The sequence below is a fragment of the Meles meles genome, chromosome 4 (assembly GCF_922984935.1).
Source record: "Meles meles chromosome 4, mMelMel3.1 paternal haplotype, whole genome shotgun sequence".
In the NCBI taxonomy this organism is placed as follows: domain Eukaryota; kingdom Metazoa; phylum Chordata; class Mammalia; order Carnivora; family Mustelidae; genus Meles; species Meles meles.
In genome coordinates this window covers 30062750-30090601 of record NC_060069.1, presented here as the reverse complement: position 1 = coordinate 30090601, position 27852 = coordinate 30062750, and the positions used below count along the sequence as shown (strand labels likewise).

General features: G+C 39.3%; 1 protein-coding gene across 4 annotated transcripts in view; it reads left to right on the top strand.

Annotated features, from left to right (window-relative positions):
• Positions 1-27852, top strand: part of LOC123940334 (myosin VIIA and Rab interacting protein) — a 379886-nt gene that overhangs the window by 34022 nt on the left and 318012 nt on the right. For all 4 annotated transcript variants that reach the window (XM_046003035.1, XM_046003036.1, XM_046003032.1 and 1 more), the window contains exon 2: positions 23902-24045. In XM_046003035.1, coding sequence (XP_045858991.1) covers positions 23936-24045 — 110 coding nt within the window. In that variant the 5' untranslated portion in view covers positions 23902-23935. The remainder of the gene's footprint in view (positions 1-23901; positions 24046-27852) is intronic.

Here is a 27852-nt window from a genome sequence, read left to right as displayed (position 1 = left end):
AGGAACTGCCTGAATTGATCAAAGCTTGGTGGGCAGAAGCCACTTTGATGTGAACAGAATAAATATTCTGCTCTAAATCCAGAGGCTATAAGAACCTTCTCCCCAAATTTCAAATTGTTTCTGGTGGTGGAAATTCAAGTGGTAGTTTTGTAGAGTAGTAGATAAGATAGTGAAAAGTCATGTCATCTGAGAGATGGCTTTGGGATCTAGTGGAGTTCTGTTATTGATCTCTCAAGAGAGATATAAAGGATTCATTCCCACTGAGTAGGGAGGTAGAGAGCCTAGAGCCCAAACTCCACCTGGTCTGACTCCCTCTCTTTGATTTCCATCAGTACTGCACAGACAAGTGTTTAATTGAGCTAAGCATCGGTTTTATCATCTGTAACATGGGACTGATAATTTCACTTTAAATGACATTACGTACAGCAACTAGTGCACGCTCTGATAAACCCAAGGCACCGAAGTCTCTTCACCCAAACTGCTTACAGCCCTCAAAAAAGCTTTTATTCATTTATTCAGAGCCTTCTTGACTAAACATTGAAAAAATTGAGACTAACAATGTATGGTCCCTGTTGTCAGAGCCTGCCATAGGTGGACTGTTGTAGGCTAGCAGCATGAGGGGTGCCAAGGCAGTAGAAAATGAGGGCGTCCAGCCTGATCAGGGAAGGTTTTCTAAAATTGGGATGAATCCTGAACTGGGGTTGGGGGGCACTGCCTAGGTGAAACGATAAGGAGGGAAACCTGACTGCTGTGGTTTGGCATGACTAGAATAGAGTCATGCTCAGTTCAGGGGCAGAACTGGAGAGCTGGCCAGGATTTACTTGCATGAGAAGGACTAGGATCTCAAACCAGGAAAGTTCTATCTTTTCCTGGTCCTGGAAAACCTCTTCAACAAAGTGTTGTCCTTCTGGATTATCTTTACTTTGTCCTGAAAGAAGGAAGGAGGGATACCAGGTGCGAACTGAATAATATTCGGGAATTTGGATGCCCAGAAAAGCTGGATCAGGTTGGAGCATTTATGATTATATCTTTACAGATTAGCAGCTGACATGGCACAGAATTCTCAAGTTCTGTAGGTAGAATATGTTTTCAGTTAGCCAGAGCTAAGCCTGAATTTCATTATGAATGGTTCCTCCTGGCTATAGGACTGCCTTAAGGTTAGTAATGATTTTTTTCTTTTGTTTCAGCTTTTCATTTTCTATCCATTTTAGGAAATACTGATTTTAAAGGGTATTTTCAATCAGTATTCCTGTCTTTTCTCCAAATCCTATAAATGAAGGAAACCAAAGGAAACCAAAATATAAACTTGAATGCAAATTCTGAGTAGTTAAAAAATATCACTACTTTTCATCTGCCTTACTACTACTTATTTGCATTTTCCATTAAAAACTTTAAATTCAAACAGCCTTTATTTATGAGCTCAATTTCAGCAGATGCTTCGTCAGCTTTTTGAGCAAGAGGGGAATGTGATAACAGGAGTTTCTTTGGGTCTCAGCAAAAGATTATATTGTAGTTGGTGAAACATCAACTGATAAGTCTTTTCGTGAAAAATGAACAATGGCAGGACTTCAGATTTTCTGATCTTGATTCCTGCCAAAAAGATGATAATGTTATATTCCAGCTGAGAATTTTCTTCGCTGCAGTCTCCTTTTTCGTGTGGGCACTGTCAGGCCTGCTGGAGATTTATTGGGATTTAATGACACATGCCCGTGAGACCCTCCAGTTCTCTGTAACTACATCCTCCACTGGAAGCCAGTGAGAGTTAATCCAATCTAAGAAGCGGATACCTCTGGGGGAGGCAGATTGTATTCTGACAACCCCTAAGTAGAAAGATTATAGGACATATGCATGAGTATATGCCAATTAAGTTAGGTATTTTGGTTTAGCTAAAGGTTTCAAGTGTATAAAATGGTTTATCAGTTGAAAAGTCAGTCACTTAAAATTTGAATAAATGTAGGTTTGCATTTCAAGTTCAACTTTGAAACCATGGATAGGGGTTCCTGGGTGGCTCAGTCAGTTAAGCGTCTGCCTTCCGCTTACATCATGATCCCAGGGTCCTGGGATGGAGCCCTATATTGGGCTCCTTGCTTAGCGGGGAGCCTGCTTCTCCCTCTGCCTACTGCTCCCCTGCTTGTGTGCTCTCTCTCTGACAAATAAATAAATAAAATCTTAAAAAGAAGAAGAAAACAGCATGAACTTTAGGACCATCCTTAACAACTGGTTTCATACACATAGAGGGAAATATTTAGTCAGTGTGATTGCTTCTTATAATGACCCTTTGATCAGCAGCCTGGGATGCAAGTGAGGAACATGGATTCTGGAATCAGTCTTCTCAACTAGAAGGCTGGCACAACCACTTACCAGCTGGCGACACTGAGCTACTTATTTAACACTTAGTGCTTCGGTTTGCCTCTGCGAAAGCATAAGAACTATAATAACTGTGATTCTTGAGAGACTTTAGAACAGAACCTACCCTCAATAACATATTTCATAAAAAATGTTAGCCACTGTTGTTATTATTAATTGATGATAATCATTGGCCAAATATTTGGCCAATAGAGATAGTGTTTGCAGAGAATGAATGCTAATGTAGAAATTATATCTGAGTTATGTAGAATCATTTTTTTAACTTTCTAAAAACGAATTCTAGTATTATTTGCATAGAGAAAATGATAATAAAGAAGACTTACAATGTGCCAAGCATAATGTATGTGTTTTATAATATTACACAAAATGTATAGCAAAAATTGAGCCCAGTCCAAGCTGTTGTATATGTATATATAATTGTCTGCAGCTGTCGCACATCGTGGGTGCCCCAAAGCTATTATTAAATATTTTTGTCTCTTTCTGTTCTTGTCCCTGGAGATTTGTTTGTAAACTATGGACTACTGTAAATTTTCTGTCTCATGGACCAGCTTTATTTTTCAGACATCATGTAATTTTTCATTTACTTCCCCCCAATATGAATAGTATACATATATTCTAGGTATTATATATAATAATATACATATATTTACACATACATATATATAATTTTTGATTATAGAGTTATAAAGAATATACCATCTTAATAATTCTAACTCTTCTTTGTGAACTTTGGTGTAATTTTTCAACAGTATGCACCCGATACTTTAAGAAAATGTTCTATGAATATTTGGGGGGATAGTATGAGTCTTCATACCAGAGAAGTTTTCTAATACATTTCTTTTCCCTGTGGCCCCAGTTGCAGTTTAGATGCTCTGAGTCGATTTGATCCACTCCAGAATGTCCTTCTCTTTGCATCCATAAAAGGATCTGTGGGGCTTGTGCATTGGACTACTTTGCATGTCTAGTTGGATGCATTAAATCCTATCACCAATTCTTTTTTTAAAATTTTATAATTTTTTAAATTATGTTAGTTACCTACGGTACTTAAGTATTTTTTGATGTCGTGTTCCGTCACTCATTGTTTGCATATAACACCCCGTGCTCCATGCAATCCGTGTTCTCCTTAATAACCATCACCAGGCTCACCCATCCCCCCACCTCCTCCCTTCTAAAACCTTCAGTTTGTTTCCCAGAGTCCATAGTCTCTCATAGTTCATCTCCCACTCTGATTTCCCCGCCTTCATTTTTCCCTTCCTTATCCTAATGTCCTCCATACTATTCCTCATGTTCCACAAATAAAAACCATACGATAATTGTCTTTCTCTGTTTGACTTATTCTTTCACTTAGCATAATCTCCTCCAGTTCCATTCACGTTGATGCAAATGTTGGGTATTCATCCTTTCTTATGGCTGAGTAATATTCCATTGAACATATGGACCACATCTTTATCCTTTTGTCTTTTGAAGGGCATCTCAGCTCTTTCCACAGTTTGGCTATAGTGGCCATTGCTGCTATCAACATTAAGGTGCATATGGTCCTTCTTTTTACTCCATCTGTATCTTTGGGTTAAATACCCAGTAGTGCAATTGCTGGGTCATAGGGTAGATTTATCATCAATTCTTAAGGTAGTTTTTAAAGGTGGGTATCAAAATAGAGATTCAGTCACCCAACTGAGACTAAAAATTATCTTAAATATAATTTTAATTTTTCTAGAAAAAAGATTACACATTATTTCTGGGTAGTTTACCAATAAGACTTTTAGAAATTTAACTAGGTGAGGCAACTTCGTTTGGTTGTTAGGAGTGCAGACCCTGGAGACAGTGATAAGCTGCATGATCTCAAGCAAATTATTGGTTTTCCTTTTGCTTTAGTTTCTTTCTTTTAAAAATGAGGATAATATTAGTACCTAATTCCCGATGAGGAAAAAGGTAATATATGCAAGGTGTTTAAAATAGTGCTTGGTTTGTAATAACTGTGGTACGTTGGCTGGTATGTACTTTGAATCCGGAGTACAGAGTTAGGAATCCACACATCATAATCATAGAATTTACTCCTGTTTAAGATAGCAGAAGAACATGTCTGTTAGCGGCAGATCAGGCACTTGAGACTTACTCTTCTACTGAGAACAACTGGAAAACCTGAATAAAATATGTGGAAAAATTGGTAAACTATATCTGTTTAAGAGCAATAGAGAGCTAACAAGATAGTGAAGAATCAGAGGACCAGAGCCTTGGGGGACCATAGCCTAAGGAGGAAAGACCAACATTTAGAGACTTCCCCTTGGGCATTTGCCAGTTTGTGAGTTTGTGAGGCCGAGCAGCAATTTTGAAAGTTTCTCAGGACTAGGGAGATTGGATTTAGGGGCCTGACAAAACCATTTACTTTGTGTTGAAATCCCCAAAGGGTCCACTTTTGAACTGGGGTGAACTGGATGAAGAAAGCCTGTGAAAGAACAGCAGCTGAGCTTCTAGTTGTTTCTGTTTGTTTTTTAAGATTTTATTTATTGACTTATTTTATTTTTTTTAATATTTTATTTATTTATTTAACGGGCAGAGATCACAAGTTGGCAGAGAGGCAGGCAGACAGAGAGAGAGGTGGAAGCAGGCTCCCTGCTGAACAGAGAGCTAGATGTGGGGCTCGATCCCAGGTCCCTGGGATCATGACCTGAGCCGAAGACAGAGGCTTTAACCCACTGAGCCACCCAGGCACCCCTATTGACTTATTTTAGAAAGAGAGAGAATGTGTGTGTAAGCAGGGAGAGGGGCAGAGGGAGAGAGAATCTGAAGCAGACTCCATGCTGAGAGTGGAACCTGATGTGGGGCTCAGTCTCACAACGGTGAGATCATCACCTGAGCCAATACCAAGAACTGGACACTCAACTGAGTGAGCCACGAAGTTGTTTCAGTTTTGAAGTTGAAGTTTAATCTTGAAGGTGAGAATGCATGCCTGGCGTGCTGGCACTACAGGTACCAGAAACAAACAAGAATCTTCTATAGAGGAAACTAGCTACATTACAGACTTCAATTTTGCAAACCCAATGTGCATAAAAAAATAACTGGGTGCAAGAGAAGATGAGAGGAAATGAATAAAAACAAGTAGAAAAAAAGAAAATATAAACAGACCTACTGAGTTATCAGATTCAAAAATAACTATGTTACTGTATTCAAAGAGATAAAGGGAAAGTTTGAAAATGTAGATAGGAAAAAAAAAAACAGAACAAGTAAGAAAGAATGAAATGGAAAATATAGAATTGAAAAATTACCAAATTTAAAAACTTAAAAATGGGTTTATGGAGTACCTAGCTGGCTTAGTCAGTGGAACATGCAACTGTTGATCTTGAGGTCATGAGTTCGAGCCCCACTTTGGACATGGAGCCTACTTTAAAAAATAGGTTTAATGATAGGTTAAAAATATATGAAGATACCCCTGGGGATAAAAATACATTATATGTTTATAAAAAAATAATAAAATAAAAAAAATACATGAAGAGAAAATGAATGAATACTCGAAGAATTCTGACCTAAATTGGAAAAATATTCAGAATGAAGTATGAGAAAAAAGGGACATAAAATCAAAAGAGAGAATATGAGACATGAAGAGAAAGTCTGATAAACACATGGGATTATAGTTACTGGCAAGAAAAAGAAGGAAAAAAAAGTATTATTAGAAGAGAAAATTCCTGAGAAGTTTACAAAACTGATGGAAGTTTATGAGGGCTACAGATCCAATATTTCTTCACAAACTTTCTACAAAATAGAACATAATTACAAAACAAAACACAGCTGTGATGGTTAATTTTAGGTGTCAATTTGGCTGAGCCACACTGCCTAGATATTTGGTCAACAATATTTTGATGTTTCTGTGAGAATGTTTCTTTGGGTGTGGTTAACATTTTAATAGGTGGAATTCGAGTGAAGTAGATCACTCTCCATAATGTGGGTGGACCTCATTCAATCAGAGGCCTTAACAGAACAAAGACCGACACCGTCACCTCTCCACCCCAAGCAAGAAGAAATTCTGCCAGAGGACTGCCTTTGGAGTCAAACTCTAACTCCTCCCTAAATCTCCAGCCTGTAAGACTTCCCCATCAGATCTTAGAATCTCCAGGCCTCCACCATAGCATGACCCGGTTCCTTAAAATAAATCTCTCTCTCCCTCTTCACTCTATCCTGTTGATTCTGCTTCTCTGGACAACCATGACCAATACAGCAATCAACGGAGAATTCTGAAGGGTGAATAGCGAAAGCAAACTATTTGGGGACCCCAGGACTGGAAAAACAATGTAGTGGCCGAACATCTTAGGATACCTGAATCAATATCAGAAGACGACTCAGGCACATTGTTCCCTGAACTCCAACCTCTCGGTAAGCTCATTTCTTCCCCAGATTGAACAGAAGTCCTACAGCAACAGCAGGTGAACATGGTACAATCTACAAGGGGAATCATTTGGGAGCCAAGCAGGGATTGGGGAATCAAGTGGAAATTGGGAATTTGGAATCAGTGGAGGATCAAGTGGACACAGGAAGTGCCCTTCTTCCCTGTTGGGTTTGAGACCCCCTCATCACTGAGCAGCAAGTACCTGGGTTGAGAAGCACTCAGTATAACCACAGGCTGGGGTTATCTCACCATGGCAAGTGCCCAGCCTGGGAAGCCTCTTCATTCACCATGAACCTGACACCTTTTTCCCCACCTCAGCATACTGAGAAGAATCCTGCCATACCAGCTTAGCCCTGGTGGAAGCTTTTTTAGTTTCACAGGTGGGGTCTTCCTTACCCTACTGAGAGGCATCTGGCATTCTGGTCTAGAGAAACCCAGTGCACCCCCTCATGTTGCACAGCAGGGAACAATGTGAACCTCAGTGGCACTAGGTAAGCCAAGAGGATTTTTGAAGGCTATGAAAATTAAATTGTCATTGGACCCTTAGTCTAAAAAAGTAGGACAGGACCTTGTGCTAAATAAACCTAAACAGAGGGACTGCCTATTGTAGTAGAATAACTAAATAGGGCCCAGAGTCTCCTAACATAATAGCCAAAATGCCCAGGATGCAGTGGTGCCTGAGTGACTCAGTGGATTAAGCCTCTGCTTTTGGCTCAGGTCATGATTCCAGGGTCCTGGGATCGAGCTCTGCATCAGGCTCTCTGCTCAGCAGGGAGCCTGCTTCCCCTCTCTCTGCCTGCCTCTCTGCCTACTTGTGATCTTTGCCTGTCAAATAAATAAAAAATCTTTAAAAAAACTGTCCTGGATAAAAATGAAAAATACTCATCATACGAAGAACTGGGATGTTACACTTTGAATGAGAGAAGACAACTACTGATACTAATGTGAAGATGAATCAACTGTTGGAAATATCTGACAAGAATTTTAAAGCAGCCATTATAAAAATGCTTCAGTAAATCATTGCAAATCTACCTGAAACAAATGAAAAATAGGAAATGACAATAAAGAGAGTTATTAAAAAAAAAAGAAAGAACCAAAAAAGAAATTACAGGACTGAAAAATTTAACAATGGAAAGAAAAAAAATTGCTGGATGAATTGAAAAACTGTACTGGAGATGACAGAGTACCAGTCAGTGTACACGAGGACAGATCAATAGAATTTGCCCAATCTGAACAGCAGAGTGAAAACAGACCCCCCCCCCACCAAAAGCAGATCCTCAAGGACTTATGGGACAATAACACAACATCAACACATTTAAGGGTAGGGGCAAGAGAGAGCAGGATGTGTTCTGATAAGTAATTCAGTGTAGGTAGTTGGTTCATAGAGATCCAGAAGGAAGGTCAAAAGCCCAGAGAGAGAGCAGGTTAGGATGAGGTCTTCAAGGGCCTTGCTGGTAAGCCAAGTCCTCTGAAGTTTATCCCCAAACTAGAGGGAATGATGAAAAGATTTTATGCATGGGGGTACCTTGATCAACTTATTTCTTTTAAAACAGAATATATATATATATGTATATATATATATATATATATAAATATAAATTTAATTTAAAATATTGACTACACAACACATTTAAATCTTTCAAAATTTCAAAAGCATTAAAAGCATGCTTCATACCACCGACCATAGTTACCCTTCTCTTTAGGTAAGTCATGCTACTGGGTTTTTCCTGTGAAATTTTCCGGAGTTATTTATATATATGCAAGCAAATATGTGTACACATATATACATTAGAAACATGTATTTTGTTCCTCTCATTTTATACAAATAATGGAGTAGTATACCTACTTACTGTTTTGGATTTTGCTTTTTGTACCTATCATTTTGCACCCTGTACTTAATCCTAAATTTGAAGAATTTTCTGTATCAATTCATAAGCTTCTTCATTTTTCCCTACCAGATGATTAGTTTTCCATTGTATGGCTATCCCATCATTATTTTTCACTTAGTTCTCTAATTATCTTTCTGAATATGTCCTTTTGCTTAAAGATATGTGTATTATCTCTGTGGGGTAAATTCTTAGAGGTAGAATTCCTGAACGAAAGGGTATCTATCTACCTACCTACCTACTTATAATATTGATAGATATTGGCAAGTTGCCCTCCCTACAGATGGTACATTTATAATCCTAACAGCAGCATATGAGAGTGCCCATTTGGGGCACCTCAGTGGTTCAGTCGTTAAGCGTCTGCCTTCGGCTCGGATCATAATCCCAGCATCCTGCAATTGAGCCTCATATCAAGCCCCATATCTGGCTCCCTGCTCAGGGGGGAGCCTGCTTCTCCCTCTCCAGCTCTCCTGTACTTGTGTTTCCTCTCTCTCTCTCTGTCATAAATAAATAAAATCTTAAAAAAAAAGAGTGCCCATTTCTTCACAGACTTAGAAGTATCCTGTGATACTAAGCTTTTGACTCTTTGCAAATATGATAGGTAAAAAAAAGTCTTTAAATTTGCATTTGTCTTTTTATGTGTTTAATAGGTTTATGAGCCATTTATAGTTCTTTCTGTGCACTATTTCTTCTGATTTTTATTACTCACTTCGTCCATTTTTCTATTAGGTTTTTGCTCTTTTCTTCTTACCCACTTGTCAAAGTTTTTATATTGAGGGAAATTATTTTTTGTCTTTGATGTGTGTTGCAGTTTTTTTCCTCTTTGTCACTTAATTCTACTCATAATGTTTTGTTTCTTTATTATGCAGACATTTCATATTTTATGTTGAATTTATCCATTATCTGCAATGGCTTCTGAATTTTGTGTCATATTTAGGAATGCTTTTCTCACTCTGAGATTATGAAAGAATTTTCTCCTGTTTTCTTTTATTACTTTTATGATTTTATTTTTTTACCTTTAAGTTAGTTATGCATTTTGGAGTTATTCTAGTGGTGTGTGAGGTATGCTTATGTACTCATTATTTTTGCAGTTTAAAAAAATAAAAAAGTTTAGGGGTGTCTGGGTGGCTCCGTTGATTAAGTATCCAACTTTTGATTTCAGCTCGAGTCATGATCTCAGAGTAATGAGATCCAGCCCTGCATTGGGGCTCTGCATTCAGCAGGGAGTCTGCTTGAGATTCTCTCTCTCCCTCTGCCCCTCCCCTTCCTCTCTCTTCCTTGCTAAAAGAAATTTTTTTTTTTTTAATGTAAAAGGTCAGTATTCCTTGGGACCCAATGTAGTCTCTGAATTTTCAGGAATTGCTAATGTATTTGTTCTAGTATTTCCACTTCCTTCCTTTGGGGTCTCTTCTGTTTTCCTCCCCTATCTGCAAGATTCTCCCCAATCTTTCTAATAACTCTATTTCTGTTTTACTTCAGTCCCCTTTCTCATATTTTCCCCCACCATGTTTCTCACTTTGTTCTGCTAGTTTCTCAGCTACCTGGCATACCTTCTTGGCATAATTTCTGCAGTGGTGGTTATTTTCTCTCACTTCTTTCCCAAGCCATCAGTTCACGTTTTATCATTTCTTGTTACTTTGATATTTTTTTCCTGTTTCTTCATTCATGGGTGTGCTTTGATCATTAAGTTTTTAATTTCTTAAAAATGGTCACTCCATTTCTTCATCAAATGTCTTAAAATGAGAGATCTTCACTTGCTTCTTGCCTTTCTTGCTCATTTATTTTTTTCCACTTTATTTTATTTTATGTCTTTTCAGTGTTCCAAAATTCATTGTTCATTACTCATTTATTATTATCTTCTAGTGTTTTTATATAGTTCCTGAGCTTTCCCTTTTTTATTATTCATCATCAAAGGAGTTAAATTTTCCTGAATAGTTATTATGGAAGATTTATAAAGATTGCGGATGTGGTCCAGGCTAACTGGAATATTTTTTTATAACTTGGCTTTATTTCACCAAAGCCAATGAAGAAAGGAAGATTTTCTGTTTTGTTTTGATTTAACTCTCATTTTTTGGTAATGAAAAGATTGTTTTTTTTCTACTGTGCAAAAGAAAGAATGCTTCCGGGAAACATGTATTCTCTATATATATTCCTTGTATATTGTTACCATTTCTTTTGAGGGGAAGAAATAAGAAAACACTTGGTTTATAGAAGCTCATTGAGCCAGCTGGTCTACCTCTCCTGTTTCAAGCAAGAGTTGGCGCCTCAGTTTTTGTCCTTTGCCTTTGAGAAGGGTAGTTTCATGGGTACTTACTGAGACCTGCAGCTACAGAAAGCTCTTTCTGGAAGCTTTTATCTTCTCTTCCTCTATTTTAGATGCCTTTCCACTTATATTTGGTCCCTGTAGTTTTAATTGTCTCCTGGCAATCCTGTAAAATTTCATTTACGTTTTGTTTTTCATTTTCCTTGTTGCTTTTTAAATGATCTCCAAAATGACAAGAGTCATTTGACTTTCAGAGTCCAGAGTGCTAACCATTACACAATGGAAAAATGTTGACTTTCAAACACCAAGTTCAAACTAGAAGTCAATCTAGATGTTGTTTAAACTGCAAAGAGCTCAATAATACATATTTATTTTAAAAGTCATCTGGTGGCATTTTCAGATGGAAATGTTGCAGGCCACCAAGATCACATACCCTAGCTGAATGCTAATAGCGTTCTGCCATCCCTGGTCCAATCAGCTGTGGCCCAGTGGTGTAACTGTGTGTGTTCTGGGCTGTTCCTGTCAATAGGTAAAGGATGAGTCTTAGCGAAGCAAGCTGTCATAGCAGGGATAAGCTCTTGAAGTAATTAAGATCAGTGAGCCCTCCAGCCCACTTGCTTCAAAGACCAGACACAATGAAAAGTACATCTCATATGTGTGATGTTTTCTTTCTTCCCAGGTGAAGTTTTTTTTTTTTTCTTTTTTCCCTATTAGCAAGTGCCTTAAATTAGAGTCCTAACATTTATATATTTTTTTGAGGAATAAGAAATTTCTTTTCAGTTCTAGCCAACATCTTCCCTTTGTTGAAGAGGGAAGCCCCAGCAGTATTTACCTTTTATCACCTTTAGGACTTTGGACATTGCAAGTTAATCTTTTTACTTTTCTCTCTCTTTTAGGTTTGATATCATACACACACACACACACACACACACACACACACACACACACACACACTGTGGGTTTGTAAAGATCTCATTCAACCATTTATCCTTGACTTTTCTGTTCTAGGTATCTTTCTAGAATGTCACTTGTGTGGACACTGACCTTTTATGATGTACTTTCCATTATGTATGTACTTAGTACCTTTGGAGTTCCTTTTTTCATTTGCAAGGTTTGTACTAACTAGTTTCCTGTAGAAGTGTCGATGTCCTCCCTCATGTTTGTTTTTCTAGCTAGGAATATAATAGACTATTCTACCTTTTGGGGGATCTTCTAACTTTAAAGTTAAGAGCCTTATATAGCTGTAGGGAACTTTGAAAATATAAAGAAAATCTCTCAGGAACAACTGCTGTCAGGCATCTACCACTTTGTTATAACCTACCTTCCTTTGCTTTCCAGGGTGGCTGACACGGGTCACTTTCTCTAATGCTTGCCTTAAGAAACCTCTCCCATAATGTCTTGTGAAAGTTGGGTAAATACATGTGAGCACTTGTGTCATATGGTAAACTTTCAAATGGAAGCTGAGAATGATGGAAGTTGGTTTTGGCTCCTGTCTAAGCTGCTGTAATCAAATTTAACAAGGCACAGAATTAAAACACAATTCGGTCTTGAATGGGTTGCATGGTTTCATACATAAGACCCCAACTCTGTTATAGGTGGCTTTTCTCTTCTCCAAATTTTGTGAATTATACTGTTTACAGATGACCTCAGGGTAAACTTTTTTTTTGTTTTTGTTTTTTTTGTTTTTGTTTTTTCTTATTGAGATTGGAAGGATTTACCCATTTTTGCATTAATTACACTAAATTTCCAAATTATCCTTTCCTCATCCTCAAGTTTTTGAAGGTTTTCCAAGTCCCAAGATATAAGTATTCATTGATTCTTGGAGCATAATAAGAACGTGAATTGATACTAGTTGTTAGCTGCCATTAATAAAGTATCCACCAGGCATTACTTCACAACTTTGACATAAAATGGGATTTTTTAGCAATTGGTATTGTGACTCTTCCTATTTTAGGTTCTCTGAAGCTATAAATTGATGTGAAATCAAGTATAATTGAGTAGCAGTAAGTTTTCAGGCTCTTTTCTAGAATATGATAACATCAGGCTTCTCCTTTGACATTTTAATTATGGTGATCCCCTTGTAATGTCAAGACCACTTATTATATTATAATCTCTGGTAAAGTTATTACTGGCTTTTATCCTTCAAAATGATATTTATTTTTCATTAAGAAAGTAATCCATATTCATTGTGGGAAAGTTGGAAAGCATAAATAAGGAAAAATATAAAAAATAATTAAAATTTATAAGAAATCCAATCGCACAGAAATAACAACTGTGAACTTTCGGCATATTATTTATCCTTCTGTTCTTTTCAGTAGAACTCACACACACTTTTTTTCTAGAAAAACAAAACAATTGAGATCATTTAATATTGTTTTCCATCTGTAATTTTCATTCATAAATATGTTGTGAATATTTTTCCATACCAGTAATAATTTTCATTTTGTATTTATACAATACAATAAATAAAAGTATATTATCTTTTCATGTCAGCAATATATCATATTTTTAAAATATTCCATTTTTATAGCACGTTAGTACCCTATCTCAGAGATACGTCATAACAAATTTAACCAGTGTTCTATCATTAGACATTTCAGTTGCTTAAACAAATTTGCTATTGCAAATAGCATTGAAGAGAATATCCTCATACATATCATTAATGGTGTTTGTTTAATTATTCAAGCAGGGGATTTTTTGGTGTTCCAAGATTCAAACAGTGTTTATTGTAGAAGGGAAAAAATGTGCAAAAGCAAATTTTAAAAAGATTGCATTATATGATACTTCAGCACTCAGATGTAACCATTGGTAATATTTCTTGTGGTTATCTTCTAGTGTATTTCTAATGTACCTGTTTATATAGGATTTTCTATTCATACTATTATTTTCTACTTTTTATTGAACTATGTCATACATAGAAGAATACACAAATCAAAAGTGTGTACTTTGGTGGGTTTTCACAAATTGAACACATCTGTGTAACTAGTTCTCAGATCGGGAAACAGCATTACTAGTTCCCTAGCCTTGCCCTTTTAAGGCAGTATTTTCCTGCCTTATGATGACCACTCTCCTGCTTCTAACACTACAGAATAGTTTTGCCTGATTTTGAGCTTTGTGTTATTGGAATCATCACTATATTCTCTCAGTGTCTAGCTTATTTTTGCTCAGCAGAATATTCACGAGATTGTCATACTGCTCTCTGTAGTTGTAGTTTACTCATGCTTGTTACTATGTAGCATTCCACTGGTGAATATACCACAATTTTGTCTTCTATTGAAGGGTATTTGTATAGTTCTAGTTTGTTTTTATTATTAATAGTGCTGCTACACATCAAATGCTTTTTCATTTCAGCAATACATTTTCCGTTTTGCTCTTCGTTTCTTTTTGTCACTTCAGTTTCTTTAACTCACTAACAGATGTCCTTAGAAAGCTCACAAACCTGATGTGATAAGCCAACTGTCCCAACCATTTATTGACCAATCTATCTGACTTAGATGATCCATGAACAGACAGATAGATGGAAAGATAGGTAGGTAGGTAGATAGATAGACAGACAGACAGACACGTATGGGTCTTTCTCGGGGCTTTCTGTCCTGACCTGTCCTGAGCTGCTGTTCTACCAGATGATCTCAAGCCAGTAGCACACCTTAAAACCCGGAATTGCAAATCACCTCTCATTATTGTTCCTTTTCATAATCATTTGGCTAACATTACCCATTTATATCTCCAGGTGAACTCTGAAACCTTTTTACCAAAGTAGGAGTAAAAATTCAAATGAATTTTTTTATTGACTGTTTTTTAATGTATTAGTAAATTTGGGGATGATCTGTCATCTTTACAGTATTAGATATTCTCAAACGAATTGAGAATAGATAGAAGCTTATAGAGACTTGATAACAAAACAACACCCAACTTCTACTGCATAAGTCAAGCAAGTTCATGTAGCAAAACCCAAGATGAATACAATTAAAAGGCAAGTGACAATCTGGGGAAAAACAGGACAGATAATTATTTTAATATACTAAGCATCCTTTTAAAATAGTAAGAAATATATAAAATTCTCTAAAAGATAAAATTACAGAGCTCATGAGAAAAGGGAGTTCTGCAAGTATCGGTATTCAAACATGGTGTAATGAAATATTCCATATCACTAGTAATCAAAGCACTGCTAATTATAACAACTTCCTGTTTTTATTTAATAAGATTTGAGGAACATAAGTACTCATATATCCTGGTAAAAGGCAGACAAGAGTAAATGTTTTCATGGCAAGTGGCAGTAATTATCAAATGTGCCTAAACATTGACCCAGCTATTTCAATCTAAGAATTTTCTTCAAGATTGTACAACTATATTAGTACAAAGATGTTCATCTTCATGTTGTTTATGATAGAAAAGTATTGGAAATAAAGTATGCAAATATGATTAAGTTGTGGTACAGCCACATAACGGAATATTTGGTACCCATAAAAATGCATTAAAAGGAGAGAATTTTGTGCCCTATTATGGGAAGAAGTCAGATGAAAAATACAGCAATGTAGTTCACCAAAAGTATGTGTTAAAACAATATTGTATTCTCTCTGCTGCCATCTTAGTTGGGTATAAGCCAGAGAGATCCAGGAGGGAAAACGTTGTTCTGGAAGCCAGTTGCTTCTGAACCAGCTTTGTGTCTTGGAGAAACCTCTTCCTTTTCATGTGCTTACCCTCTCTCGTCTGTTAATGAGGGCATCATACCTAAAGTGATCTGTGATTCATGGACGTAAGGCTTCTCCAGCTCTGAGATGCTGTTTCTGTTGTTGCACAGGAAATCTAATTGTGTTTACTATAGAAAAGGAAGATGCTTTCCTCATTTCCCTAAAAGGTTTTCTCATTGTTCTCTGCCTTGTCCATTTAGAGCTACTTTATTTATATCTTTACAGGAAGCATTTATCCCTTTTGAGCTCTGATCATTCTTTTTAGATTTGAGGTGATCAAAGCCGCCACTTCTGTCTTCCACTAACTGGGCATCTTAGAAGCTCATTTAGAATTCTCAGAAACCAAAAGCCAGTGAAGTGAAGTGAAAGGGATAGATATGTCACCTTGGGGGAAATTCCAAAGTGCCATTGTCACCTTTAATGAGGTGTTTTGGAAGAAGAAATCAGTCTGCATTTTCCCTGTACCCTCTGATTTGTTTCTTCCTGCTCATCGAGGGGCTTGAAGATGGCAGCTTATGGAGGATCTCCTTTGCCCTGCAGCCTAAGAGTGGAGCCTTATTTCTAGTTTATTTTTTCCAACCAGCAGATGCACTTTCTCCCCGCTCCCAAACCCAACATCACGTGGGCAAGGTAGGCCACGGATTTACTTTAATAGCATAAGTGGCATGAAAAGAAAATACTAAAAAAAATAGTTGGAATTCCTGTTGTGATTTGTTGGTTAAATCTTGAAGTTGGTTTGCATCATACAGGCATGAGGTTTTACATTTAACAGAAGACTTTTAATGATGGAAACTTGTCTGTTCTATGTGTTTATTGCCATTATTTGGAAACTAAGTGGGCAGGTCACCTTTGTCTAAATAGCAATCAAGGATTGAGAGTTTCTGTTCTTACCCATCACATGCAAAAGGAGAGGGTAGGGAACTCTGGACCCCACATGTGAAAGCCTGAGGTCCAGAGTTTTCCTCTGCATCTCGCAGGAAGGCCTAAGTATGGAGTAAAGGTATGGACACTGAGCCAGATGGACTCTAAGGTTCGACACAGTCAGACCTTAGCTGTCATTTGTTATTTATCTCTCTTACAGTCAGAACATGAAACTGTGAGTCCACAATTCTCATCTGTGAGTTGTGGTAGTGGTCGTGGTTGCCTCTAGAATTTTGTGGGAGTTAAGAATATCAAGTGTAATACACACACCCTAATATGTATACACATACATACACATACATATATGAAATGCTAACGCATCTGGAACATAGTAGGTGTTCAACCAATAATGGTAGATCTACCAAAAATCATTATTTTTATTTTTGAAGTATAGTTGACCTACAATGTTATGTTAATTTCAGGTGTACAGTGTAGTGATTTGACAGTTCTGTACGTTACCCAGTGCTCACCACGTTGAGTGTCGTCACCATCTGTCACCACGCAGTGTTATTAAAATATTACTGACTATATTTTATATGCTGTAGTTTTCCTCTTCATGACTTATTTATCAAAATCAGTATCATAATCTTTATTATAATTCTCAGCATATTCCTTGGACAGTGTTTCAAATACTTGCTATAATTTATGATGAAATTAGATTAGTTTTGTTTAAAGTTAGGCTTACTTTATATGCCTATGGAAGATAACCTTACAGGGTGCCTGGGTGGCTCAGTCATTAAGTGTCTGCCTTCAGCTCAGGTCATGATCCCTGGGTCCTGGGATTGAGCTCTGCATCAGGCTCCTTGCTCAGCAGGAAGCCTGCTTCTCCCTGTCCCACTCCCCCTACTTGTATTCTCTCTCTCACTGTGTCTCTCTCTGTCAAATAAATAAATAAAAACTTAAAAAAAGAAAGAAAGATACCTTACAGACAGAAGTGTGTATGACTTGAACCTCTTCATAATAAAAACTGTAAAACAATAAGTATTAATACTATTTCAATCATATGATAATTATTTAATAATAATAGTAGTAATAATAAGTAGTACTTTCTTTTTTTTCCCTAAAGACCTTATTTATTCATTTGAGACAGAAAGAGAGCATGAGCAGGGGGAGAGGCAGAGGAAGAAGGAGAAGCAGACTTCCTGCTGAGCCAGGAGCCCAATGTGGGATTCGATCCCAGGGCCCTGGGATCATAACCTGAGCTGAAGACAGATGCTTAACCGACTGAGCTACCCATGTTCCCCAAGTAGCACCTTCTTAAAAAGAGAGTATTACTATCTTTCCAGTGAGAACTGTGAAGCTTCTATGATTATCCACAAGCAAATCCTCTCTCATCCTCAGAGGTCACTTCTTGCTCCTTATGGTTTTACCACATTTATTCCTAAAATATATGTATTTTGGCTTTCTACATGTTTGAAGTTTTTATAAAAGGGATTATACTGTGCATGCTGTGCATGTGTGTTCGTGTGGCATGCTTTTCTCTCTCAACATTATGCTTTTAAGATTCATCCATGTGGATGTGTATCATACCTACAGTGTGTTCTTTTTCACTGAAGTACAGAACTCCATCATGTGACACACATACAGACTGTTCATCTTCCTCCCATATATGGATGTTTGGGGTCGTTTCCAGGTTTTATTTAATTTGTTTTCCTTTTTGCTTTTTTGAAGCGACTGCTAGTAATATCTTCCATTGGGTTGAACTATGTGAAATAGGTATTTTTTTATAAATCAGAATGGTACAGACAGAAATTTCATGTGATCCAACCAAATTCCTATCTCTTGCTGTATATTTGCATCATTATACCGGAAATGCCTGTTCATAGGGTATGTGCTTCGTCAACTTTGAAACTGATACTTCATCATGTCCAAAACAATCGCACCAATTTGTATGTACTCTATGGAAGCTGCCATCATCCCACCTCCTGTCAATACTTGATAAAGACTTTTTATTTTGATAGGTGTGAAATGTGGTTTTGATGAGCAATTCTGTAATTACCGATGAAGTTAAGCATCTTTTCATATGTGTATTTGCCATTTCTATGTAAACAGGTGCAAGCAGCTTTGGAAGCTGCTAATGGGCAGAGGCAGAAGCGTCCTGCGGCTCATTCTAGAAAAAGCCAGTTTGCCTGTTGGTGGTAATGTGATTGGTAGTAATGTGTTGGTGGTGAAGGTGGTTATGCTGAGGGATCAGGAAAAAGAGAGGAGGCTGGAGAGGGAGCTTCCATCTTCTGTGAGAATACGGGTATCATTGTGAACAGAAGGGGGGCAGAAATATGAATGTTAAAAGTGAGGTCTCAGGCAGAAATGGGGAACATGTTATTGAAAGTGGAGGAATTGGATCCTTGCTCTAAGTGGCAGAGAACTTGGCTGATTGTGTTCTAGTGTTTTGTGGAAGGTAGAATTTTTAAGTGATGAATTTGAGTATTTAGGTGAGGAGACATTCCAAGCCAAGTGTTGAAGTACAGCCTGGTCTGCCCTTGCTGTTTATGGTAAAATGCAAGAGCAGAGAGTGAAATTAAATAAGGATTGTTAAGCAAAAGGAACTAGAATGTAAAGACCTGGAAACTTCTCAGTCTACCCATATTGCAAAAAAATGAGGAAGTATGTCTGGAGGAAACATCAAGGGTGTGGCCGGACAGCCACTTGCTACAGTAGATTATGAGTGTGACTCAGGGACCCAGTCAGCCATTTCACCAGAAACCAGGAATAGAGCTTTGGTTACCCAGGAAAGAGTGGTAGAGGACCCTCTTGTTTGATGGCTTAACTTTCTATGCATTGCGTGGGAAGTCAACAAAGTTTTTGAGAATTTATTATGAGCGGAAGCACTGACCGTTTAGACTTGAGAGACAGGATGGAATGAAGGCAGCCTGATGGCCTTCTGAGATTCTACAGGATGGGCCAATAACAGGTGTTATCCTTCAAGAAGGGTAAGAATGATCCTGAAGGCATTCTGAGGTCCCCAGGGCTGCCACTAACTCCATGGCCTGGCAGGTGGAACTCTCTCTTCCTCAGTTACAGAGGGCCAAGCTACTGTGTCTACACACAGGGCCCAGGGGGTGGAATAGCCATCCTGGTGGGCTCAGGAGGTAGGGCCACTCTGGTGGGTACAGAAGAAGAGAATTATTCTTGAGCCTTAAAATCGAAGGGAATTTCCTCTGTGCTCAGACTTGCTTGAGACCCAAGACTCCTTTCTTCTTTCTAGTTTCTCCCATCTAGAACGGGAATGTCAATCCAATGCCTCTCCTGCATATTGCACTTTGGAAGAAGATAACATGCTAAGTTTCACAGGTTCACAGCTGGAAAAAGAATTTTACCTCAGGACCAATCATTGCTCAAGTCTCACTTGTACCTAATTAGGTGATTTTCGAGGAGATAGATTTTGTACTCAGAGTTGATGCTGGAATGGGCTAAGACTTTTGTGGCTACTGGGATGGGCCGAATATATGTTACATGTAAGAAAAACATGAATTTGGGAGACCAAAATGTGAAAGCTTTGGGGCTGAGTTGTGTCACCCCAAAATTCATATGTTGAGGTCTTAACTCCTTTACCTCAAATTGTGACCATTTTTGGAGATAAGATATTTATTTATTAAGATTTTATTTATTTACTTGACAGACAGAGATCACAAGTAGGCAGAGAGGCAGGCAGAGAGGAAGGGAAGCAGGCTCCCTGCCGAGCAGAGAGCCCGATGTGGGGCTCGATCCCAGGACCCTGGGATCATGACCTGAGCCGAAGGCAGAGGCTTTAACCCACTGAGCCACTCAGGAGCCCTGAGATAAGATATTTAAATAGGCAGTTAGGTTAGAGTGAGATTATTAGGATGGACTATAATCCAGTATGGCTGATGCCCCTATAAGAAGAAATTAGACATTGACATGTACAGAAGGAAGACTGTGTGAAGACACAGGGAGAAGACAGCCATCTCCAAGGCAAGAAGAGTGGCCTCAGAAGAACCCAAGTCTGCCAATCCTTGATCTCAGACTTCTAGCCTCCAGACCTGTGAGAAAATTAATTCTGGTGTTCAAGCCACCTGGTTTATAGTACTCTGTTATAGCAGCCTTGGCAAACTAATACACCTACCCATATGGCAATGTCATTCTGTCTTGTTTAATGTAGCTTTATAATAAAGACATTCCATAAGGTAAGGAGAGTAGATGTTCAAGCCTTGTTTCTGATCTTAAGGGAGAACATTCAGTCTTTTTTTTTTTTTTTTAATTGCTGCCCCTCTAGTTTACTTATTTATTTATTTATTTTTAAATGGTGTTAGTTAGCATACAGGGCAATATTGGTTTCTGAAGTAGAATTCAGTGATTTATCACTTACATGCAGCACCCAGTGCTCATCACAAAAAATGCCCTCTTTCATCACTGAGTATGATGTTTTTTGTTTTTTTTTTTTAAATTTATTTTCATTTTATTTATTTTTTTCAGTGTAACAGTATTCATTCTTTTTGCACAACACCCAGTGCTCCATGCAAAACGTGCCCTCCCCATTACCCACCACCTGTTCCCCCAACCTCCCACCCCTGACCCTTCAAAACCCTCAGGTTGCCCCAACCTCCCACCCCTGACCCTTCAAAACCCTCAGGTTGTTTTTCAGAGTACATAGTCTCTTATGGTTCGCCTCCCCTCCCCAATGTCCATAGCCCGCTCCCCCTCTCCCAATCCCACCTCCCCCCCAGCAACCCCCAGTTTGTTTTGTGAGATTAAGAGTCATTTATGGTTTGTCTCCCTCCCAATCCCATCTTGTTTCTCTCTTCTCCTATCCCCCTACCCCCCCATGTTGCTTCTCCATGTCCTCATATCAGGGAGATCATATGATAGTTGTCTTTCTCCGATTGACTTATTTCACTAAGCATGATACGCTCTAGTTCCATCCACGTTGTCGCAAATGGCATGATTTCATTTCTTTTGATGGCTGCATAGTATTCCATTGTGTATATATACCACATCTTCTTGATCCATTCATCTGTTGATGGACATCTAGGTTCTTTCCATAGTCTGGCTATTGTAGACATTGCTGCTATAAACATTCGGGTACACGTGCCCCTTCGGATCACTATGTTTGTATCTTTAGGGTAAATACCCAGTAATGCAATTGCTGGGTCATAGGGTAGTTCTATTTTCAACATTTTGAGGAACCTCCATGCTGTTTTCCAGAGTGGTTGCACCAGCTTGCATTCCCACCAACAGTGGAGGAGGGTTCCCCTTTCTCCACATCCTCGCCAGCATCAGTCAGTCTGTTCCACTGAGGGACATTGCTCCAGGGGCTAAACCGGGGTGAAGCCCACGCGGGGCCAGCGTGGCCCCAGGCCCCGCAGGGTCACAGAAGGATCGGGGGTGTCGGAGTGTCGGAGAGCTCGCAGGTTTTAGAACGGAGAAGCCGGCTGGAGAGACAGAGCCGAGGACTAAACTCTCAGCTCGGGGTTACCTTGAACTGGTCGCGGGCTGGGTGAGCTCGGAGCGCGGCTAGAGGCTGGGGATACGGGAGTGATTGGGTGCTGTCCTCTGGGGGCGCACTGAGGAGTGGGGCCCCAGGCTCTCGGCTCCTCCGGGCTGGAGACTGGGAGGCTGCCATTTTCATTCCTGTCCTCCGGAACTCTACGGAAAGCGTTCAGGGAACAGAAGCTCCCAAAAGCGAACCCGAGCCGATTACTTAGTCCGGCCGCCGGTAAGGGCGGTGCAATCCCGCCTCGGGCAAAGACACTTGAGAGTCACTACAACAGGCCCCTCCCCCAGAAGATCAACAAAATATCCAGCCAGGACGAAGTTCATCTATCAAGGAGAAAGCAGATTCAATTCCTAAGACAGCAGAGCAATTCCAGAGGAGGAGAAAGCAAAGCACGGAACTCATGGCTTTCTCCCCATGATTCTTTAGTCTTGCGGCTACTTCAATTTTTTTTTCTTTTTTCAATTTTTTTTTCTTTTTTCTTTTTTCTTCTTCTGCTAAATTTTTTTTATACTGAGTATGATGTTAATTTTAGTTTAGATTTTCTTTCTTTTTTCTGAAAATGCCCTTTATATAATGGAGGAAGTTTCCTTGTAGTCTTAGTCTGCAGAGGGCTTCTGTAATGAATGGGCATTGAAATGATCATTTGGTTTTTCCATTTTATTCTGTTAATGTGGTGAATTACACTGGTTGATTTTTGAATGTTGAACTAACCTGGAATTGCTTAGATAAAACCTGCTTGTTCATTACATCTAATAATCTTTTTGAAATTTTGCTGGATTTGTTCCACTAATACTTTATTGAGGATGGTTGCATCATGTTTATGGTCTTCAGTTCTAGGCAATTTGGAGGAATTATGTATTTGATTTCATACCTGGGTTCAGCCATTCATTAAAAATGACTTTTAAAAATAGAGTTTCCCATAATTTCTAGGTAAACACTGCTGGAGGGTGATTCTTTAAAATACCACCTTTTCTACTGCTGAGAAAATGGCTAAATAAGATTATTTTACTGTACTTTTTCCTTTTGCAGAAAAGAGCTTATTGATTTCTAGTTTATATTTTATAGCCGTGATGAAAACTTAAAGGAATATAGTGTATATAGGATATTTTAAAAAGCACTATATTAAATTTTTTAATTACATATAATACTTATATTTTTTTTAAAGATTTTATTTATTTATTTGACAGAGAGAAATCACAAGAGAGGCAGGCAGAGAGAGAGAGAGGAAGGGAAGCAGGCTCTCCGCTGAGCAGAGAGCCCGATGCCGGACTCGATTCCAGGACCCTGAGATCATGACCTGAGCCGAAGGCAGCGACTTAACCCACTGAGCCACCCAGGCGCCCCTAATACTTACAATTTAAAACTTGTCACAGGGGTGCCTGGGTGGCTCAGTGGGTTAAGCCTCTGCTTTCAGCTCAGGTCATGATCTCAGGTTCCTGGGATTGAGCTCCGCATCGAGCCCCGCATCAGGCTCTCTGCTCAGCAGGGAGCCTGCTTCCCCCTCTCTCTCTGCCTGCCTCTCTGCCTACTTGTGATCTCTCTCTCTCTCTCTGTCAAACAAATAAATAAAATCTTAAAAAAAAAAAACAACCAAACTTCAAGTCACAAAAATTTAGAATTTTTGGATCCTGCCCTTTGGCATTTTGTGGAAATCCACACTAACCCTCTTGCTTCATTGTGTTGAAAAAGTGATTTATGTATTTTTTTCTAACTTAAGTGTTGGGTGGGATGAATGAAACTGGCAGATACTCAGGTACCTTCTCCCTTTCTCTGCAGCTCACCAAAATTGTCTGTAACTCTTTGCTGAATGTGAGAGCAGAGCAAGATACTACCTTAGATCAAGCTGTATTAATTCTGTGTTAATGACAAAGTGGGTTGATTTTTGTCCTGGTAGATCTTTCTCCTTGCCCTCAATTTGTGATCTCTCCTCAATTTCTCAGGTCTTGTGTCATCGTCTGTACTTGGTATTAAATCATGGGGAGGAAGCTGGACCTGTCTGGTCTGACCGATGATGAAACAGAGCATGTTCTCCAGGTGGTTCAGCGAGACTTCAATCTACGAAAAAAAGAGGAAGAACGGCTAAGGTGAGATGCTTCTATTGCCCTCCTGGGTACCATGAGACAGCTTTCCTGTGAGTGTTCCTTGCTGCTAGCCCTAAGTTTGAAGTCTTTATGTCATATACACATACTTCTGTCAGGAAGAAAGCCCTGTCCTTTGTAGAAAGATTCACCAGCGCTGGGCATCGTAATGTCAGTTGTGACTTTTCACACTCCCCATCAAGATTTTCTTTGGGCTCCTCAACCTCTACATTTTTAGCTGTAGTAAGTTTGTGAGGACAGTGGCTGTTTTGAGCTTGCTCTTGGCTTTAAATTTCCTGTACAAAAGAATTAGACCTGTACAATCTGTTGCTAGAAAGCACAGCTCCTGTGCTATAGGAAAAGGGCACCGAAGGACTGGGACAGGAAAAGGGCCCACTGGAACAGGCTGTGATCACCTGGCCCAGCACCACCCTCCCAGTTTTATAGAGGAGGAAACTGAGGCCGGAAGAGGGGCCCTTCTGACTCTCCAATTGGTATTGCCTTGTGGAATGTTCTGGGAGATACCATTGCTACTCAGTTGGGTAGAAATGTCTAAGTGTGGAAGAAGTCAGAGTGCCCAAAGTGAGGTTATATGTTGGGTCTAGTGTGTTGGAACTAGACGGTCAGTCATCGTTAGCTGTCCTCATTCATCTGTCTGTTACCCATCGGGATTGTACGGGTTTATGGGGTATTGTCTTCTTCCTTAGCCGCTGAGCCAAAACCCCAGTCTTTGTGATTCCTCCCCTGATTTGGTCCCCACACAGAGCTGGGCCAGGCAATGTTGATTCTGCCTCCTCACCATCTGTCCCCGACCTTCTCTTGAGTCTAACTTTTATCACTGTCATCCTGGGAATTGCCATAATCTTTACGAGCTTCTGCCTCCACTCCTCCAAGTAGCCAGGGTTGTGCCACATCTGAGCCCCAACCATGTCCTTTCCCACTCGGCTTAGAATTGGTGTGGATTGTTTTCCTTTTCCATTAGGATACTTCAGACTTTGTTTCTTTACAGTATTGTCTCCCTTGCTAGGTTATAAGCACTATGGTATAATCATCTTTATTTTTTCCATGTTTTGTTAGTGTCTCGTATTGTTTATATTCAACATGTGCTTGTTAGAGGGAAGACAAAAAAAAGCCCTGTTAATTAAATAATTAATCTATTTGCAGACCATGTGGTAGGCCCTGTTGAAGCTGTTGGGTAAATAGTGAACAAAACCGTTCTTTGCTCCATGGAGTTTATATTTCAGAGCTAAGCTGACGAATACCATAGCCACCACTCATAGGTGGTGACCGAGCACTTGAAATGTGGTGAGCCTGAATTGGGATACACTTAAATGCAAGTACATGAAGATATACACACAAGATTGCAAATTTAGTACCAAAAAAGGTATAATACCTTATTAATAACTTTTTACTGACTTCACTTTGAAATGCTCATGTTTTGGCTATATGAGGTTAAACAAAAAAACACTATGAATAATTTTCCCTGTTTCTTCTTATTTCCTTTAGTATGGCTACTAGAAAATTCAAAATTATGTATATGTCTCACATTATATTTCTATTGGATGACTCTGCTCTAGAAGGAGGAGAGGGAGAGGAAATGAACAAATAAAAATGTATTTATATATGTTCAATAAGGGTGAGAGGCATGAAGAAAAGTAAAGCAGGGAAGGGGGCAGAGCCCAGTGTGGGGTGGCAGGTGCTGTTTTTCCATGGGCTGCTCAGGGAAGACCTCTCTGGGGACATTTGGGCAGAAATCTGAAAGAAATGAGGGAGGGGGCTGTGCTGCTATCTGGGATGACATTAAGTACAGCAGAGGGAACCACAGATGCCATCTTTCTGACTCAAGGACATGCCTTATATGTCTTCTGAGGAGATAAGAGGGAATGAGCCAGGGAAGCATTGTATAGAACAAAGTCTTAGCAACAGCCTGAGCCTAAACCATGTAGTAAGTAGGGAATCTGTGGGGAAGCCCTGGATCTTATTGTAGGCTGAGGAATCACAGCGTTTTTAGCACAGGATGACATGACCTGACATCCGCTTTGTAGGGTCACTGTGACTGCTCTGTGGGTAAGGCATCATAGAAAGGAGGGACAAGCAGCTGAGGACCTGACAGGAGGCAGCAGTGCAGGTGAAAGGTCATGCTTTCTCAGAGCAGGTGAGGGTCATTGGAGTGGTGAGTGGTGGTCAGATCCTGGAAACAGGTCAAAGGTAGAGCCAATGGGAGTGGCATTTTGTTCCTGGGATAAGCAACATAAGTGGGAACAGAGTCAAGGGGGACTGTGAGGTTTGTGGGTTGGGCGACAGGGAAAAATGAAGTTTTCTTTCCCTGAGTGGAGAAGACAAAAATGCAGAGGGTTGGCAGGCAGCTGGAATTGAGAGCTCTGTCTTAAGCATCTTCAACTTGAGATTGTTTTTAGACATCTAGGTCGAGATGTCGAGTTGGCATTTGTATATTTTCATCTAGAGTTCAGGTGGGAAATCCAAGCCAGATACAAAAATTTTGTAATGAAAATGTTCACCAAAGGTCAAGAGTTTAGGCAGAGCTGGGACATATAGTAGAATACCAGTCAACATTAAGACTGTTTGGAATTTGTGGCCACTAATTTATATTGAGACCAATTTCAGCACCCTACTGTGTGTTTCTCCTGCATTATTCAGCTTCTCTCCTCACCAGGACCATCAACAAGAACCGTCTCTTCCTCAGTTTTGTGTCCCAGGCTCTGGGCTTGGGGTCTGGCCCCTAGTAGACATTCCCTAAATGTCTGTGGAACAGATGGATCAGTGTAGATTGTCTGTCAACCTGTATGGTCAGTTTTATGTGTAGCTTGAAGAACCAGTCTTAATATTTTCTAGGAATCATTAAGGCCATCTGTGTATCATGCTTCATCTCCTGGAAACTCAAATATTGGCAAGCCACGAACTTATTTAGTGTCTTCTGATTGCGGACTCTTCTCTGAGCTCCACTGGTCTCTGTGGAAGAGTTGCTCTGTGCTTGGTTTGGGGAGAAGGGTATGCAACACAGTGAAGTTGCCACTGCAGTAGCTTGATGAGGTGGGCACCATCTTTCTTTGAGGTCATGTGGTCTCAGTGGCCAGTAGTCAGCGGCTCTGCACAAATGCATGGTCTTGGGAACGTGTATGTGTTGGGGAAAAATGTTACTTGAAGCCATCAGTGACTAAAGAGTGACACAGCACCTCTTCTGCTCTTGGGAGTGGATCCTTTCCTCTGAAGACAGCCATCACTGCTGTCCCTGTACCCACGTCCCAGTCAACATGCCTCTGTGGGCGCCTACAAACCCTGAATGATTTTCGTATAGGACCATACTATTGGATGAGAAGATGTTGAGACAACACCACCTCAAAACCAATGAAATCATCAAATATTTGCCTCACCTTTTCCATATTGCTTAGATTTAAAGTGCATGGGAGAGTCTAGGAAGATGTGTTCTAGCAGACATTTTTGAATTCTTTAATATTTGCTTTAATGAATGTGGGACTCAGAGTGGAGGATTTTTAATTTTAAAGTTTAAATTGAATTACATGTCTTTTCACCTGACCAGGTGTTTTTTGTTTACCTAGTTTCTTGGGTGAACTTTCATGAGGGTAGCTCTTGTGTGTAGAGGTTGTGCATTGCTTCTGATGATCTTCAGTGTGGACACAGTAGCAAATGCATAGGTAATCATGAAAGTGTGAATTAAATGTCCTCAGAACATAGATGTGGTTGTGGGGCTAAAGAACTCAGCACATTTAGGTCATTGAAATGAATTCACGAGAAGAGAACTAAAAGGTATAAAGTGGTCACTGTGAACTGGCA